Here is a 19180-nt window from a genome sequence, read left to right as displayed (position 1 = left end):
AAATCTCCCGTGGGTCGACGGAATCTTCCCCCTGCAACCGCAGGCACCAAAAAGCTGCATTACCGGTCCCTTGGGTCTCCTCTCAGCACGACGAGCGAGGTCCCTCGAATCCAGCAACTCTGTCCAAGTGACCCCCACAGTCCAGTGACTCTTCAGCCCAAGTTTGGTGGAGGTAAGTCCTTGCCTCACCTCGCTGGGCTGCATTGCTGGGAACCGCGACTTTGCAGCTACTCCGGCCCCTGTGCACTTCCGGCGGAAATCCTTTGTGCACAGCCAAGCCTGGGTCCACGGCACTCTAACCTGCATTGCACGACTTTCTAAGTTGGTCTCCGGCGACGTGGGACTCCTTTGTGCAACTTCGGCGAGCACCGTTTCACGCATCCTCGTAGTGCCTGTTTCTGGCACTTCCCCGGGTGCTACCTCCTTCAGTGAGGGCTCTTTGTCTTGCTCGACGTCCGCTCTCTCTTCAGGTCCAATTTGCGACCTCCTGGTCCCTCCTGGGCCCTGGCAGTGTCCAAAAATGCCAAACGCACGATTTGCGACTAGCAAGGCTTGTTGGCGTCCTTCCGGCGGGAAAACCCTTCTGCACGACTCTCCAAGGCGAGAGGGATCCGTCCACCAAAGGGGAAGTCTCTAGCCCTTTTCGTTCCTGCAGAAACCTCAGCTTCTTCTGTCCAGTAGAAGCTTCTTTGCACCCGCAGCTGGCATTTCCTGGGCATCTGCCCATCTCCGACTTGCTTGTGACTTTTGGACTTGGTCCCCTTGTTCCACAGGTACCCTAGATTGGAAATCCACAGTTGTTGCATTGCTGGTTTGTGTCTTTCCTGCATTATTCCTCTAACACGACTACTTTGTCCTTAGGGGAACTTTAGTGCACTTTGCACTCACTTTTCAGGGTCTTGGGGAGGGTTATTTTTCTAACTCTCACTATTTTCTAATAGTCCCAGCGACCCTCTACAAGGTCACATAGGTTTGGGGTCCATTCGTGGTTCGCATTCCACTTTTGGAGTATATGGTTTGTGTTGCCCCTATCCCTATGTTTCCCCATTGCATCCTATTGTAACTATACATTGTTTGCACTGTTTTCTAAGACTATACTGCATATTTTTGCTATTGTGTATATATATCTTGTGTATATTTCCTATCCTCTCACTGAGGGTACACTCTAAGATACTTTGGCATATTGTCATAAAAATAAAGTACCTTTATTTTTAGTATAACTGTGTATTGTGTTTTCTTATGATATTGTGCATATGACACTAAGTGGTACTGTAGTAGCTTCACACGTCTCCTAGTTCAGCCTAAGCTGCTCTGCTAAGCTACCATTATCTATCAGCCTAAGCTGCTAGACACCCTATACACTAATAAGGGATAACTGGGCCTGGTGCAAGGTGCAAGTACCCCTTGGTACTCACTACAAGCCAGTCCAGCCTCCTACATTGGTTGTGCAGTGGTGGGATAAGTGCTTGAGACTACTTGCCACTCTTGTCATTGTACTTTTCATAAGAGAAAAATATACAAAACAAGGTCAGTGTATATACACATAGCCAAAAAGTTTTGCATTTCCTCTTTTCACTCTTTTTCTAAGTGCTGAAAAGTACTTCTAAACTTTCAAAAAGTTCTTAAAAGTTTAAAAAGTTTTTTTCTGTCTTTCCAAAAAGTTCTGAAAACTTTTTTCTCTTTTTCTATCACTTTAACTCTCTCTAAAAATGTCTGGCACAGGCCAAAATGTTGATCTGTCCAAACTTGCATATGACAACCTTAGCTGGAAAAGAGCAAGGAGTCTCTGTATAGAGAGAGGTTTGAGTGTAGGGAAGAATCCTTCCTTGGAACTGTTACTTAACATGCTTAGAGAACAGGATAAGGCCATAGGTGCCTCATCTGTTGAAAAAGTACCTAATAGTTCCCAATCTGATTCAGGGACTCCCCCAGGAAAAGATTCAGGAAAGAAACTTCCTAGCCTGCCCATTACTAGACAGTCTAGCATAGTTGGTAATGATGATGAGCCACACCATATAAATAGTGTTGTCTCACATCATAGCAAAAGCATTTATTCTCACCATACTGGTAGTAATGTTTCTGTTAACCAAGCTGTTAGGGTGGCTTCTGTAAGGGACAGGTCTCCTTCTGTTCATTCCCATCATAGCTCTGTTTCTAGGAATGTCCCTCCCACCAACCCTGATGACAGAATGTTAGAGAGGGAACTCAATAAGTTGAGGGTGGAACAAACCAGACTGAAGCTTAAAAAGCAACAGCTGGATTTGGATAGACAGTCTTTTGAATTAGAGAAGGAAAGACAGAAGTTGGGTTTAGATACCCATGGTGGCAGCAGCAGTATTCCCCATAGTCATCCTGCAAAAGAGCATGATTCCAGGAATCTGCACAAGATAGTTCCCCCTTATAAGGAGGGGGATGACATTAACAAGTGGTTTGCTGCACTTGAGAGGGCCTGTGTTGTACAGGATGTCCCTCAAAGGCAGTGGGCTGCTATCCTATGGCTATCATTTAGTGGAAAAGGTAGGGATAGGCTCCTTACTGTGAAAGAAAATGATGCTAATAATTTCCAAGTTCTTAAGAATGCACTCCTGGATGGTTATGGCTTAACCACTGAACAGTACAGGATAAAGTTCAGAGAGACCAAAAAGGAGTCTTCACAAGACTGGGTTGATTTTATTGACCATTCAGTGAAGGCCTTGGAGGGGTGGTTACATGGCAGTAAAGTTACTGATTATGACAGCCTGTATAACTTAATCATGAGAGAGCATATTCTTAATAATTGTGTGTCTGATTTGTTGCACCAGTACTTGGTGGACTCTGATCTGACCTCTCCCCAAGAATTGGGAAAGAAGGCAGACAAATGGGTCAGAACAAGAGTGAACAGAAAAGTTCATACAGGGGGTGACAAAGATGGCAACAAAAAGAAGGATGGTAAGTCTTCAGACAAAGGTGGGGACAAATCTAAAAATGAGTCTTCATCAGGCCCACAAAAACACTCTGGTGGGGGTGGTGGGTCCAAATCCTCCTTTAATCAGAACAAGGAAAAGAAACCATGGTGCTATTTATGTAAAATAAAAGGCCATTGGACAACAGATCCCAGTTGTCCAAAGAAAGGCACCACTGCTCCTACCACTACAACCCCTACTGCTACACCTAGTGTCCCTACTAATAGCAGTGGTGGTGGGAGCAAACCTACTAATAGCCAATCCAAGGGAGTAGCTGGGCTCACTTTTGGTAATTTAGTTGGGGTTGGTCTGATTAGGGAGACCACAGAGGCTACTTTAGTCTCTGAAGGGGCTATTGATTTAGCCACTTTGGATGCTTGCCCCCATAACTTGGAGAAGTACAAGCAAATAACCCTAATAAATGGTGTTGAGGTCCAGGCCTACAGGGACACAGGTGCCAGTGTCACAATGGTGATTGAGAAACTGGTGCACCCTGAACAACACATACTTGGACACCAGTACCAAGTAACCGATGCTCACAACATAACACAAAGCCACCCCATGGCTGTTGTAAATCTCAACTGGGGGGGGGGTAACTGGTCCAAAGAAAGTTGTGGTAGCTTCAGATTTACCTGTAGACTGTCTATTAGGGAATGATTTGGAGACATCAGCTTGGTCAGATGTGGAGTTGGAGGCCCATGCAGCAATGCTGGGCATCCCAGGGCATATTTTTGATTTGATAAGGGCTCAGGCCAAAAAGCAAAAAGGACAGGGAAGCTTGGATCCTGGAACAATGGAACAAGTGCTCCCTAAAGCTAGGGCTAGTAGAAGCAAACCACTTCCTACTATCCCTCCCTCTACAGTGGATTCTAATTCTGAGGAAGAAGAATTCCCTCCCTGTGCAGAACCTACACCAGAGGAGCTGGAAGCAGACACTGCTGAGCTTTTGGGTGAAGGGGGGCCTGCCAGAGAGGAGCTGAGTGTGGCACAGCAAACCTGTCCCACATTAGAGGGTCTCAGACAGCAAGCTGTCAAACAGGCTAATGGGGATGTCAGTGACTCTCACACAGTTTACTGGGAGGACAACCTCTTGTACACTGAGCATAGGGATCCTAAACCTGGAGCTGCCAGGAGATTAGTGATTCCTCAGGAGTACAGAAAGTTCCTCCTAACCCTGGCACATGACATTCCCCTAGCTGGGCACCTGGGTCAAATGAAAACTTGGGACAGATTGGTTCCATTGTTTCATTGGCCTAGGATGTCTGAGGACACAAAGGAATTTTGTAAGTCCTGTGAAACCTGTCAAGCCAGTGGCAAGACAGGTGGCACTCCAAAGGCACCCCTTATCCCACTGCCTGTGGTTGGGGTTCCCTTTGAAAGGGTAGGGGTTGACATAGTTGGCCCCCTTGACCCTCCTACTGCTTCAGGCAATAAGTTTATCTTAGTGGTAGTGGACCATGCCACAAGATATCCTGAAGCTATTCCTTTAAGGACCACTACAGCACCTGCAGTGGCAAAGGCCCTCCTGGGAATATTTTCCAGGGTGGGCTTCCCAAAGGAAGTAGTATCAGACAGAGGAAGCAATTTCATGTCTGCATACTTAAAGGCCATGTGGAAGGAGTGTGGTGTAACGTACAAGTTCACAACACCCTATCATCCACAAACAAATGGACTGGTGGAGAGATTTAATAAAACTCTCAAAGGCATGATTATGGGTCTCCCTGAAAAACTCCGCAGGAGATGGGATATCCTTCTACCATGCCTCCTTTTTGCCTACAGGGAGGTACCACAGAAAGGAGTGGGCTTCAGCCCCTTTGAACTTCTTTTTGGACACCCTGTTAGGGGTCCACTCACACTTGTAAAGGAGGGTTGGGAACAACCTTTAAAAGCTCCTAAGCAGGATATTGTGGATTATGTACTTGGCCTCAGATCAAGGATGGCTGAGTACATGAAACAGGCCAGTAAAAACCTTCAGGCCAGCCAAGAGCTCCAGAAGCAATGGCATGATCAGAAGGCTGTTTTGGTTCAGTACCAACCAGGGCAGAAAGTGTGGGTCTTGGAGCCTGTGGCCCCAAGAGCACTCCAAGATAAATGGAGTGGTCCCCACACAATTGTTGAAAAGAAGGGTGAAGTCACCTACTTGGTTGACTTAGGCACTGCCAGGAGTCCCCTTAGGGTGCTCCATGTCAACCGCCTGAAACCCTACTATAACAGGGCTGATCTCACCCTGCTCATGGCAACAGATGAGGGACAGGAAGAAGACAGTGATCCTCTACCTGATCTCTTTTCTTCCACAGAACAAGATGCTCTTGTGGAAGGTGTAGTTTTGGCAGATTGTCTTACTGCTGAGCAGAAAGACAATTGCATAAATCTCCTAGGACAATTTTCAGAACTCTTCTCTACTGTGCCAGGCACCACTTCTTGGTGTGAGCACACTATAGATACTGGAGACAGTTTACCTGTCAAAAGTAAGATCTATAGGCAGCCTGACCATGTCAGGGACTGCATAAAGCAAGAAGTTCAGAAAATGTTGGAACTAGGAGTGGTTGAGCACTCTGACAGTCCATGGGCTTCTCCTGTGGTACTGGTACCAAAACCCAATTCTAAAGATGGAAAGAAGGAAATGCGGTTTTGTGTAGACTATAGAGGTCTCAACTTGGTAACCAAAACTGATGCTCACCCTATACCCAGGGCAGATGAGCTCATAGATACACTGGCATCTGCCAAGTATCTAAGCACTTTTGATTTGACTGCAGGGTATTGGCTGATCAAATTGTCAGAAGATGCTAAACCTAAGACTGCATTTTCCACCATTGGAGGACATTACCAGTTTACTGTAATGCCTTTTGGTTTGAAAAATGCACCTGCCACTTTTCAGAGGTTGGTGAACACAGTCCTGCAAGGGCTGGAAGCTTTCAGTGCAGCATATTTGGACGATATAGCTGTCTTTAGCTCCAGCTGGGATGATCACCTGGTCCACCTATGGAAAGTTTTGGAGGCTCTGCAAAAAGCAGGCCTCACTATCAAGGCTTCAAAGTGCCAGATAGGGCAGGGTAAGGTGGTTTATCTGGGACACCTTGTTGGTGGGGAACAGATTGCACCACTACAGGGGAAAATCCAAACAATTATTGATTGGGTTCCCCCTACCACTCAGACTCAGGTGAGAGCCTTCCTAGGCCTCACTGGGTATTACAGGAGGTTCATTAAGAACTATGGCTCCATTGCAGCCCCTCTTAATGACCTCACATCCAAGAAAATGCCTAAAAAGGTATTATGGACAGCAAACTGTCAGAAATCTTTTGAGGAGCTGAAGCAGGCCATGTGCTCTGCACCTGTCCTGAAAAGCCCTTGTTACTCTAAAAAATTCTATGTCCAAACTGATGCATCTGAATTAGGAGTAGGGGCAGTCCTATCACAACTTAATTCTGAGGGCCAGGATCAACCTGTTGCTTTTATTAGTAGGAGGTTGACCCCTAGAGAAAAGCGTTGGTCTGCCATTGAGAGGGAGGCCTTTGCTGTGGTCTGGGCTCTGAAGAAGTTGAGGCCATACCTGTTTGGCACTCACTTCATTGTTCAGACAGACCACAAACCTCTACTTTGGCTAAAACAAATGAAAGGTGAAAAACCTAAATTGTTGAGGTGGTCCATATCCCTACAGGGAATGGACTATACAGTGGAACATAGACCTGGGAGTAGCCACTCCAATGCAAATGGACTCTCCAGATATTTCCACTTAGACAATGAAGACTCATCAGGTCATGGCTAGTCTTATTGTCCTTCGTTTTGGGGGGGGGGGTTATGTAGGAAAGTACCATCTTGCCTGGCATGTTACCCCCATTTTTCACTGTATATATGTTGTTTTAGTTGTATGTGTCACTGGGACCCTGGTAACCCAGGGCCCCAGTGCTCATAAGTGTGCCTGAATGCGTTACCTGTGTAGTGACTAACTGTCTCACTGAGGCTCTGCTAATCAGAACCTCAGTGGTTATGCTCTCTCATTTCTTTCCAGATTGTCACTGACAGGCTAGTGACCATTTTTACCAATTTACATTGGCTTACTGGAACACCCTTATAATTCCCTAGTATATGGTACTGAGGTACCCAGGGTATTGGGGTTCCAGGAGATCCCTATGGGCTGCAGCATTTCTTTTGCCACCCATAGGGAGCTCTGACAATTCTTACACAGGCCTGCCACTGCAGCCTGAGTGAAATAACGTCCACGTTATTTCACAGCTATTTTACACTGCACTTAAGTAACTTATAAGTCACCTATATGTCTAACCTTTACCTGGTAAAGGTTGGGTGCAAAGTTACTTAGTGTGAGGGCACCCTGGCACTAGCCAAGGTGCCCCCACATTGTTCAGAGCCAATTCCCTGAACTTTGTGAGTGCGGGGACACCATTACACGCGTGCACTACATATAGGTCACTACCTATATGTAGCTTCACAATGGTAACTCCGAATATGGCCATGTAACATGTCTATGATCATGGAATTGCCCCCTCTATGCCATCCTGGCATAGTTGGCACAATCCCATGATCCCAGTGGTCTGTAGCACAGACCCTGGTACTGCCAAACTGCCCTTCCTGGGGTTTCACTGCAGCTGCTGCTGCTGCCAACCCCTCAGACAGGCAGCTGCCCTCCTGGGGTCCAGCCAGGCCTGGCCCAGGATGGCAGAACAAAGAACTTCCTCTGAGAGAGGGTGTGACACCCTCTCCCTTTGGAAAATGGTGTGAAGGCAGGGGAGGAGTAGCCTCCCCCAGCCTCTGGAAATGCTTTGTTGGGCACAGAGGTGCCCAATTCTGCATAAGCCAGTCTACACCGGTTCAGGGACCCCTTAGCCCCTGCTCTGGCGCGAAACTGGACAAAGGAAAGGGGAGTGACCACTCCCCTGACCTGCACCTCCCCTGGGAGGTGTCCAGAGCTCCTCCAGTGTGCTCCAGACCTCTGCCATCTTGGAAACAGAGGTGCTGCTGGCACACTGGACTGCTCTGAGTGGCCAGTGCCACCAGGTGACGTCAGAGACTCCTGCTGATAGGCTCCTTCAGGTGTTAGTAGCCTATCCTCTCTCCTAGGTAGCCAAACCCTCTTTTCTGGCTATTTAGGGTCTCTGTCTCTGGGGAAACTTGAGATAACGAATGCAAGAGCTCATCCGAGTTCCTCTGCATCTCTCTCTTCACCTTCTGATAAGGAATCGACTGCTGACCGCGCTGGAAGCCTGCAAACCTGCAACATAGTAGCAAAGACGACTACTGCAACTCTGTAACGCTGATCCTGACGCCTTCTCGACTGTTTTCCTGCTTGTGCATGCTGTGGGGGTAGTCTGCCTCCTCTCTGCACCAGAAGCTCCGAAGAAATCTCCCGTGGGTCGACGGAATCTTCCCCCTGCAACCGCAGGCACCAAAAAGCTGCATTACCGGTCCCTTGGGTCTCCTCTCAGCACGACGAGCTAGGTCCCTCGAATCCAGCAACTCTGTCCAAGTGACCCCCACAGTCCAGTGACTCTTCAGCCCAAGTTTGGTGGAGGTAAGTCCTTGCCTCACCTCGCTGGGCTGCATTGCTGGGAACCGCGACTTTGCAGCTACTCCGGCCCCTGTGCACTTCCGGCGGAAATCCTTTGTGCACAGCCAAGCCTGGGTCCACGGCACTCTAACCTGCATTGCACGACTTTCTAAGTTGGTCTCCGGCGACGTGGGACTCCTTTGTGCAACTTCGGCGAGCACCGTTTCACGCATCCTCGTAGTGCCTGTTTCTGGCACTTCCCCGGGTGCTACCTGCTTCAGTGAGGGCTCTTTGTCTTGCTCGACGTCCCCTCTCTCTTCAGGTCCAATTTGCGACCCCCTGGTCCCTCCTGGGCCCTGGCAGTGTCCAAAAACGCCAAACGCACGATTTGCGACTAGCAAGGCTTGTTGGCGTCCTTCCGGCAGGAAAACACTTCTGCACGACTCTCCAAGGCGAGAGGGATCCGTCCACCAAAGGGGAAGTCTCTAGCCCTTTTCGTTCCTGCAGAAACCTCAGCTTCTTCTGTCCAGTAGAAGCTTCTTTGCACCCGCAGCTGGCATTTCCTGGGCATCTGCCCATCTCCGACTTGCTTGTGACTTTTGGACTTGGTCCCCTTGTTCCACAGGTACCCTAGATTGGAAATCCACAGTTGTTGCATTGCTGGTTTGTGTCTTTCCTGCATTATTCCTCTAACAAGACTACTTTGTCCTTAGGGGAACTTTAGTGCACTTTGCACTCACTTTTCAGGGTCTTGGGGAGGGTTATTTTTCTAACTCTCACTATTTTCTAATAGTCCCAGCGACCCTCTACAAGGTCACATAGGTTTGGGGTCCATTCGTGGTTCGCATTCCACTTTTGGAGTATATGGTTTGTGTTGCCCCTATCCCTATGTTTCCCCATTGCATCCTATTGTAACTATACATTGTTTGCACTGTTTTCTAAGACTATACTGCATATTTTTGCTATTGTGTATATATATCTTGTGTATATTTCCTATCCTCTCACTGAGGGTACACTCTAAGATACTTTGGCATATTGTCATAAAAATAAAGTACCTTTATTTTTAGTATAACTGTGTATTGTGTTTTCTTATGATATTGTGCATATGACACTAAGTGGTACTGTAGTAGCTTCACACGTCTCCTAGTTCAGCCTAAGCTGCTCTGCTAAGCTACCATTATCTATCAGCCTAAGCTGCTAGACACCCTATACACTAATAAGGGATAACTGGGCCTGGTGCAAGTACCCCTTGGTACTCACTACAAGCCAGTCCAGCCTCCTACAGTCAAGACCTGCACCGAGTGACCTCGCATGGAGGAGAGGAAGGCCTTGAGAGCCAAATGTATCGCCTGTAATTCCAACAGATTATTGTGAAACATTTGTGGCACTCAAGACCAAAGACCTCTGATCTCCAGGTACATAATATGAGCTCCCCACCCTAGAGTGGAGGCCTCTTATCACTGTGGCCACCAGAGGAGTGCAAAATGGTTTCCCTGGTGTCAGGCTGCCAACCACACTCCACCACTGAAGATCCATCGCAATGTTCCTGGAGATTTTTATCAACTCTTCAAGATATTCATTGCTTGTAGAGGTACCACTGGATGGCACTCATGTGCCAACATGCAAAACCAACAGAATGCAGGAAGCAACCAGACCGAGCAGACGTAAGACAGTTAGGACTGGAAAAAGCGCCTCGTTCTGAAACATCGGAATCCTAGGCTGAATCACTTGAACCCTCTGAGGAGGAGGGTAGACATGATTTATTGTTGTGTCAAGTACTGCCCCTACGAACAGGGAGCGCTGAGAGGGCTCAAGGTTAGATTTGAGTACGTTGATGGAAAATCACAGATTGAACAACAGCTGAGTTGTCAAATGCAAGGGATGCTGCACCAACTCCAGAGACTTGGCTTTGATCAACCAATCATCAGGTAAGGGAATACTGGAATTCCCCACCGCCTGAGATGTGCAGCAACCAATGCCATCACCTTTGTCAAGACTCAAGGTGCAGAGGTAAGAACAAACTGCAAACTGGTAATGCTGCAACCCTACTGTGAACTGGAGATACTTCCTGTGCGACTGCAGAATGAGGATATTGAAATACGCATCCTGCATGTCTATAGAAGCCATGCAGTGCTCTTTGTTCCCCACAAGATGCACTTGTGCAAAGGTCAGAATTATGAAGATTTCCTATTTGTGGAACCAATTAAAAATCCTCAGATCTAGGATCGGCCATATACTACCATCCTTTTTGGGGATCAGGAAATATCTTGAATAACATCCCTGACCCCTTTCTTGCTCCTGAACCAATTGTACTGTGTCCTTTAAAAGCAGATTTTGCACCTCCTGTCGTAATAGCAGTAGATGTTCTTTTGAAGAAAAGCTTTTCTGGGGAGGAGAAGGAGGGAGGAAACTCCCGGGAGGGAAGAGCATATCCATTTTCTACAATGTCTAACACCCAAATGTCCGTTGTTATAACTTTCTATTCTTGTAGGAAACTAAACAACCTTCCTCCCATTAGTAAAGTATGCTCACCTACAATGGGGGAACTAGGGCTGCTTCCCTGAAAGATTGACCGAGGAGGTAGAAGAGGAGGAGGAAGAAGCCTGGTGGGCTGCACCACATTGTTTAACTCTTCCACAACCTCTGTAGGATCTCTAAAGAGGGTTAGCCGACTGTTGTTGCTGGAAGTGCTGCCTCCTTTAAAAGGAGGAGCCCCAGCCAAATCCCCCGAACATACATAGTGGTCTGTAGGTTTTGGAGAGGGACTGAAGACACAAAGACTTTGCAGTGGTCTTGCTCTCCCTAAATCTTTCTAAGGCCAAATCTGCTCTGGTCCCAAACAGCCTGGATCTATCAAAGGGTAGATCCATTAATGCAGATTCTACATTCGGGGAGAACACCGAGCCCCTCAACCAGGCACGTCGCCTACTGGCAATCTAAGTCCCCATGAATCCACTGTATCAAGGCCTTACAGTATTACTTGTTTTGCTGCTGTCTGGCTGTCATTCAAAAGCTCTGCAAATATCCCTGAACATCCTGCAGTAGCTTGGGGATGACATCCCTGGCCGAATCGATCAATGCAAAGACAACGCACGGATGTATTTGCCTAATAGACAAGTGGCACTCACAGATTTCAATGCCATGCTTCCTGAAGAAAAAAAATAAACTTTTTTTGCAGACTGATCCATTTGTTTCGATTCTCTGTCAGCAGGGGTCGTGAGAAAAGAACCAGGGGCTGACCTTGAAGAGCAAGAAGCCTGGACCACCAAGCTTTCCGGTGTCGGATGCAGACTCAAAAATGCAGGATCTGGTGCCGCCATATGCCTCTTAGGAATCGATCTTGACACTGCTGGAGTAGAAACCGGCTTCTGCCACCCATCCAATACTGGCTCCATCAGAGCCTCATTCAATGGCAACAAAGGCTCTGATGCAGACGAGGAATAATGAAGAACCCCTGTAAGTATATTCGATGTTAACTCAGTCGTAGGAAGAGCTAAGTCCAATAGTTCTGTTGCCTTTCTTAATACCCCATTGTATGCTGTAACCTCCGGCAGAGGTATGCCGCCAGGGGATAACTTCCACTCTGGAGAAGTGTCCAGACCATTTGCCAAATCAATGCCCTCAAATTCCTGAGATGGCATTGGAATCTCACCCTCTTCTAATTCATTATCTTGTTGCTCCTCTAAATATTGCTGCTCCTCCAGGAGCATTAAGGTTTCCCTTTTTGTATCTCAACCTTGACTCCAGCAACGGCATTGGAAGGGAATACACTGGCATTGAGGATGTGTGGCACCGGAGAAGTTGGTGTCGGCGCTGGTAATTTAGACTCTGAAACCTGTCGAGCAGGAGTAGAGTGACTCGACGTTGGACGCGATCTCTCTGACATCGGTACTAGAGTCACCGGCGCCGACAAATCCCACTGAACAGGGATGCAGTGCCGTAGGATTAAAAGACAGGAACGGAGCCTTCCTATAAGGTGACAGATTTGCGTAAGGAGCCATTCCATTGTGACATGCTCGTTGTCGTAGAGCGCTAGAGAGAGAAATTTCTGTTGAATGCTGGCACATTGGGGGGGTATTCAAAAGGTGAGGAATCCACAGGTGGATGTATGCATCAGAAACAATGGGCCAGATGTAGCAAGCAGTTTTGCCCATTCTGTGTCTATGGGAAAATGTGTTTGTACATATGGCCCAATGTTTCTAAGGAACCACATGTAAAAGGAATATATCAAGAATATATTTAAAATAAAACACTTTTGAACTGTGGCACTTTCTTCTAGTACGACATAAGGACCAGACAATCTAATGACCGTACTACTTGATTCAATAACAGTTATTTTGGCAAACAGTAACTTTATGCTCAGATCAGCATTCTAGACATCTTATGGGTCTGAAAAAAGTGCACTGGTCACACAAAAAAACAAGATAAATCAAAATAGCTGGAAAAAATTTAGTAGGGAACGGGACTGAGGCTTACCACTTCCGTTGATGTTTCTGCGTGTTCAGAAGTTACGTGTTCCTGTATAGATGTCTCTGTGTAACCCATTTTACCACAATAAGGACAAGTAAAAGACTGTGGCTGCTCTACAGAGAAGGCTTCTCCACCATAGTACAAATCTGGAAAGAGAAACAAAATATCTTTTGAGCTGATCCACTGCCCAAGCAGCACAGTGCTTCACATGTACGTAAGCTACAGAATGTCACCTGAGAAGTTTGGAGACGTACCATAACTCTCAATTTCCCTGTTCATTTAAGTTATAATGCGGAAAACTCATCTTAAATTACATCAGTTCAAGTAATAAATGGCAAAAGCCAGTTACATCAAACAGTGACACTTAAAAATCAAAATAAGCCGGTCTTACACAAACTAGTTTGGCAACGTATTCCCAGTCCCATTGCCATGCACAGGTTGTAGATATGAACATCCCTGCTTAAAGTGACTCTGCATCATAATACACACCAATCAACCTAGAGTACTACATTACTATGCAGGTGTTAGATGGGGATGTTAGATGCCCTAGCACTAACATCACAAGTGGATGTTTAGTGTGTTGGTGGGGTGTGGCCTGTGTGTTACGTGCTGGTTTGTGTGAGTGAACCAAAGTCATGGAGGCCAGTGGAATCCATCTTAGATACCCCTAGCCTGGCCAAATGGACAGTGAGGACTGTGCTCCTAAACAGTGGATGTGTACTGCTCCCGTTCCTTTAGCTGGGGTGTAAAAGCCTAGACACTGAAGTGAGGGGGACAGAGAGAAGGCTCCTTCAGAAGAGAACATGGAGCTGCGGATTGGTCTGAGTGAGCGCTGTCATTCGTTGGATGCCAGGGGTGAAGGCAGGCAGTAGACTGTTCCTCAAGGTGAGGAAGCCTTTAGATGGAGCCTGCCCTTTTGTCTTTTGCGGATTTCACCTTCAGTTGGGTTGAGGACAGCCAGGTGCAGAAACCTCATAACCCTTCACACTTTTGTGGTGAATGAACAAAGATAGAGGCAGCTCTGTTGCAAGAAGGTGTGACTGGAGAACAGTCTGAAAAAGATACCTGAAAGAAAAACTACCTCAAACTGATTCTATAGTTTGAGACAGTAGATCTACTTCTTCTGTCTGCCAATTATGTATAAAAGTGGGAGCCCACACTTTGTTCCAGTTCCAACTCCTCTATGACAAAGGAAGCGAGTGCTCCATAGAGTACTCAGAGTGCAGCTGAGCGACTAAGCAGCAACTTTGCCACTGGTGAGGAGACATCACTTGAAGCCTGAACTTCATTGCTGGAGAAGCTAAGTACCGGTCCTGAGGGACAGAAGATGCCTGTCTGTCTATGAAGCAGAAGGAAAGATGGTACAGGAAGGAGAAAGGCCACCATGCCCCTGGTAATGGTGGAGTGTCCAGAAGAAGTAGGCTGCTGGACAGCAAACCCAGTCATTGCAGGGACCCTCATCAAACTCTCTTCAACGGTTCCAGGCCAGGTGGAAACCATGACAATGTGGTTAATCAGCCCATGTGGAGCAGGCAACTGCCAAATTCCTTATCACCTGTGTGGGCAGCTTCAGCAGAATTACTGATCTGACTTTATGGGGAAGCATCTGCAGAATTCCCGAACAGCTTATGTGGAGCTATAATTACCCAAGCGTTGAAGGCCCTTTTGTGGGCCACACCTATGCTTCAGTCGGTCCCGGCGGGAGCTGTAACTGCAAGGAGTCATTGGATTTACCAAAGGTATGGGCATGAAAATGACATCTCAGGACTGCAACGAAGAAGCTGAGCAGGCATGCCCATGAACATGACCTTGTGACCTGGGTGGAGGGACTCCACATAAGCCTGCCAGTGTACTGCAGCTCAAGTTTTCTGAGCACCGTGCAGCCTGAGAGGATAGACTAATCACATGAAGGAGTCCGGGTAAGAGACTTGAGTCTGAGCACTCATTTGACCTGGGAGTGATTGAACAGCACCTGTGCTATAGCCACACTACTCTTGTTTACACCTAGAGAGATGGGTAGGAACCGAGAATTGGGAAAGAGAATCTGAGGGAAGTAGGTTTTCGAGAAGGAGGGGGTGGGTGGTGTATGGGGAGGGCAGGGGGAGGTTTAGAGTATGGTGGGCGAAACATCTGTCAACGTGGTGCCAAGAGAAATTAACTTTCTTATAAAGGTAAACAGTGGACTGGACATTCACTTTATTCTGTCTCTTTATTGTTGAGCTCAAGCATCCCCCTTTACCTTCCTGTTAAGCTTAAGACTGCTTGACATCACTATCCTGAGGGTCAACTGTGAAAAAGGTTGCAGTTGCCAAGTTTGCAGAGCCATAGTGACGCGGGCTCTGCGACATCAGAAGCAAACAACCTTGACCTCACAGCTGAGGCCCAGTATACCCTGTCTGCCACAGGAACATGGGCCTGTGAACTGGGTTTGATAACATTGGAAGAGCTACTCATGTAATTTGGATAGCCTAACTACTACTCTGGAGATTTACTGATCCTTTATCAGGATTCCCACTTTATCTGGACTTCTCATCTACCTGAAGAGATTGCCTTGAAAACGTTCCAAGACTGTATGGTCAAAACATCATGGCTATGCACGTTTTACAGTGAGAAACACATTTTATAAGAAAAACAGAAATTCTGGAAAATGTTGATTGCTCTATTATTAACTCTTCTTTATCATTATTTGACAATCACAATACATTCATACTTTTACGCAATTAGGGAGTTAAGGGTACCTTAAAGTTGACAAATTATATTGAAGCTTCACTCTCCAAAGTTCTAACAGAGTTTGAATTTGCTTTTCCCCCAATATCATTGTGCCATCATATATGGATAGAGACATGCAGATTATAGGTCACTGTGGCATTTGCAATGCCAGTGAACACCTTGATGGATAAGCACCATAGAACTATTCGGCTGGTGCACAGTAGGCATGGGACAACCACCTGTACATATAATTAAAGGGTCATTATTGGTCTTTGATGCTAATCTCAAACCTCTCCTCCTATTCGCCTTGAAAACAGATAAGGAAACCAGTTGCCAACTGTATGGTCAGAGTTGAAGAGAGGGTTAATCCTTAAAGGTGGGTGGGAGCGTCCAGTGGAATAGAAGCGTGGGGATAGGCTGCAACCTGGAAGCAAAGGTTGTGAGTGACTCAGCAGCAAGGAACGCTCTCAGAGTGTAGGGAGTCAAAGGTAAAAAAAAAAAAAAAAGAAAAAAAAAAAACTTAGAAACCTACAATATGAGTAAAAATGCAATGTGGAGCTTAGCAGATTTAATGAGGGACATTTACAGGCAATAACATTTAGAAAGAAGCTTCCTATCCTGAATTATCCTAGAACCATGAATGCATAATGCTTACTTAATAGTATTGTACTGGGGATGAGCCAACTGAAAAAAAAAGATTGAATAACTACAACAATTCTAGTATTGGACTACGGTGGAGCAGAAACCAAATCAGCTTGGCTTTCAATTTCTGAATAGATAGGTACATTAAACCAGTACACTTCCATCACAATACCATAATTATTATGCTGATGCAGGTTGGAAAAGAAATGAAAATGCAATTCTCAAATCATCATTGCAATAAGATTTTAATAAAAATAAAACAGTTTTAACATACCTGAATCAAAACTTACCAAAATCTACTCTTGTTAATATGCACTGCATTGGATGATCAGTTGTATGCCTCGTTGTTGTTGCACCACTTTCGTAACAAGAAGCACACAAATCGTAATCGTAGCAAATTAAGCACTTATATCTGCGACCTCGAAAATTTCCTTTCAAACATGCATCACAACTAACACCTGTAGCAGAAAGAAAGCGACATTAAACTAACAAACCTTGCCGGAATCTAATAAATAGGTAAAACAAACACTAGGGAAAGCAAAAGGTTACATCATTACAACTTTCAATTAACACAGGATTTTCTAGAACTGGTTAACCAACAATTCCTATTCAGCAGCAATGACCCCCGTCATCTTCACCACTAGTGCTGCATTCCTCGTAAGTATTCTGAACAATTAGCAATGTTACGCTACTCAGACAGACTTGTGCAATCATTATGCATGTTCATTCTTGTGATCTGTCCCCAGTTTTATATAATGTTGTGAGAAAAGAACAATTATTAGCTGAAAATATTGATCTATATCAAAGATAAGCTCTGTTGTGGTTGGCTCCAGATGAAATTATCACCAGACAGCTACATTTTGGGGAATTTGTTCAATAATGTTGAGCTTTTATTAGAGACAGAAACATGTTAAAAAAATATATATATTTTTTTTCTACTGAGCTAGAAACCTCTCTATATCAAATAGAAAAATAGTGTTCGGGTTACTCACCACAGGATTGCATTCCAAAGCCACTTTCTGGAGCAGGAAAGAAAATGCACTACTTTTCAAAGCGCAGGAAAGGTGGCTTTGAATGAAAAAGTGGATGCAGTAGATTGTTCAGCCTAGCCCAGACACTCTATTAGGCCACGCTGGCTAAGCCATGCCATTCTATTAGCCAACTGAGCACCCACTTAATTGTTCCATTCACCACTGTTTATACCAGTGTTGGGAACAGACAGGCCAGAATGAGGGGAGTGACAAATCATCTAGAGAAAGGGGATGGGGATACAATAGCTACAACAGAGCACCAATGTGTGCTTATTATTACTTCTTATCTTCACTTGGAATGATATTTCTAGGAATGTGAAAGAAAATACTTAACTATCACAATAGCTTTACAGCTTGACTTTTTTAATAGTCACAATAAGTTATTTTTGAGGCATGTAGGTGTTTGGGGTCGAAAGATTTATTTTGAAATAAAAAAGTCTGAACTTGTGTTGTTGACCATAGGTGGAGCCAGTCTGACTTATTGAGAATTTGACCGAGTGCCCACATTGCGCTGAAAAAATGACCACCAGTTTTAGATGGTTTTTAACTGGGTCAATATTTTTATATTTTTCGATTTTATCTTTTTTCTTTACTGCATACTAGTTCTCCTGCTTCAAATAGGAAACGAGAAGGTCACCAGGGAGTCTAGAAGAGTTTCCTGTAACAAAACAACTGCTAAAGGTAAGTCACTAGTTTCTTTTGCAAGGTGGACCTATTCTGGATCCACATGCCATGCACAGATAATGTAGAAGTATTTTCCCATTGTGGAGGTCATTAGAAAAATGTCTAGGGCCAAACAAATGTATAACAGTCTGAATTAGTTCCACGTCTCTTTCTTATGGAACATCTAGACAATAATGTTTACCAAACTTATTTGTAGAGGACAATGCTGCAGCTGAACAAATGGCAGTAAAAACAATGTCAGTAATGCCAATGTTATTTCGTAATGACAAAAATGAACTCCCTAAAACATCCATCATGCTTTAATACATTTTTTTTAATGGTGGGCACATAACTTTCGGTGCATGTTTGTCTTCCTTTTTGGATTAGTTTTCTGTATGCGACACAACTGCTCTTCCTACACATTTCTGTAATAGTCTTTCTTCAGAACTGATTGGATTATGACGGTATAGAACGGTCTGTTTTACATAAAAATAACAGATCACCTTTGTAGCAAAATGTACCTGTGTCTTCTTTACTTTCATTTTCATGGATGAAGAGGTATGACTCTTAAATGATTAATGCTTGCATTTTACTAATTCGTTTTAGTGATGTAAAGGCTATTGGAAAAGCTGTTTTTCACATCAAATGCTTTGGTGTTCTCTTATACAATGGTTCAAAAGGTGGCTTCATAAGCATTGCTAAAATTAAATTTCAACTCCAAATGTGGCGGAGATAGTCCTTTAGCTCTCTCAAAAAACATTTAATGACTGTTATAGAGAATGTTGACTTGCTTTGTGCCTTATGTCTATGCTGCAATTGCTAATGCGTCCACACGTATACGTATAAGAAAAGCAGCGTAATTTACAATCCAGTAGATACGTCAATATTGTACAATGTACTGATCCATTGGTAGATATAGGCATTCTGCGACAGGCTGGTGCCTTTAACATGTCTTTAATGCAGATATTCACATGGCATACTACTGACTCTACCTCAGTCCTACCTGCTTTTTACATTAGCCTGTCGCAGTCACGTCCATCTTCTGTGGTATGACTTTCCTCTGCCTGCTTTTTCTCTACCTATTTCTCACCGCTCCACATGTATTTTTTTGTCTCCTTTCTCACCCAAGTATTCTTCAAAAGGCTGTCCCCTTTGTAACCACTGTATCTTTCTCTGCCCTTCTCAGTTTCTTCCTCTACTCTCTCAAATTACTCACACCA

General features: G+C 45.2%; 1 protein-coding gene across 1 annotated transcript in view; it reads right to left on the bottom strand.

The window, feature by feature from the left end:
* KCMF1 (potassium channel modulatory factor 1) overlaps window positions 1-19180 on the bottom strand; it is a 459539-nt gene that overhangs the window by 343396 nt on the left and 96963 nt on the right. The window contains exons 2-3 of the mRNA XM_069236813.1: window positions 16557-16724; window positions 12922-13061 (exon numbers count right to left, since the gene is read on the bottom strand). Coding sequence (XP_069092914.1) covers window positions 12922-13061; window positions 16557-16724 — 308 coding nt within the window. The remainder of the gene's footprint in view (window positions 1-12921; window positions 13062-16556; window positions 16725-19180) is intronic.

The sequence above is a fragment of the Pleurodeles waltl genome, chromosome 1_2 (assembly GCF_031143425.1).
Source record: "Pleurodeles waltl isolate 20211129_DDA chromosome 1_2, aPleWal1.hap1.20221129, whole genome shotgun sequence".
NCBI classification, from domain to species: domain Eukaryota; kingdom Metazoa; phylum Chordata; class Amphibia; order Caudata; family Salamandridae; genus Pleurodeles; species Pleurodeles waltl.
This window is presented reverse-complemented; position numbering and strand designations above follow the sequence as displayed.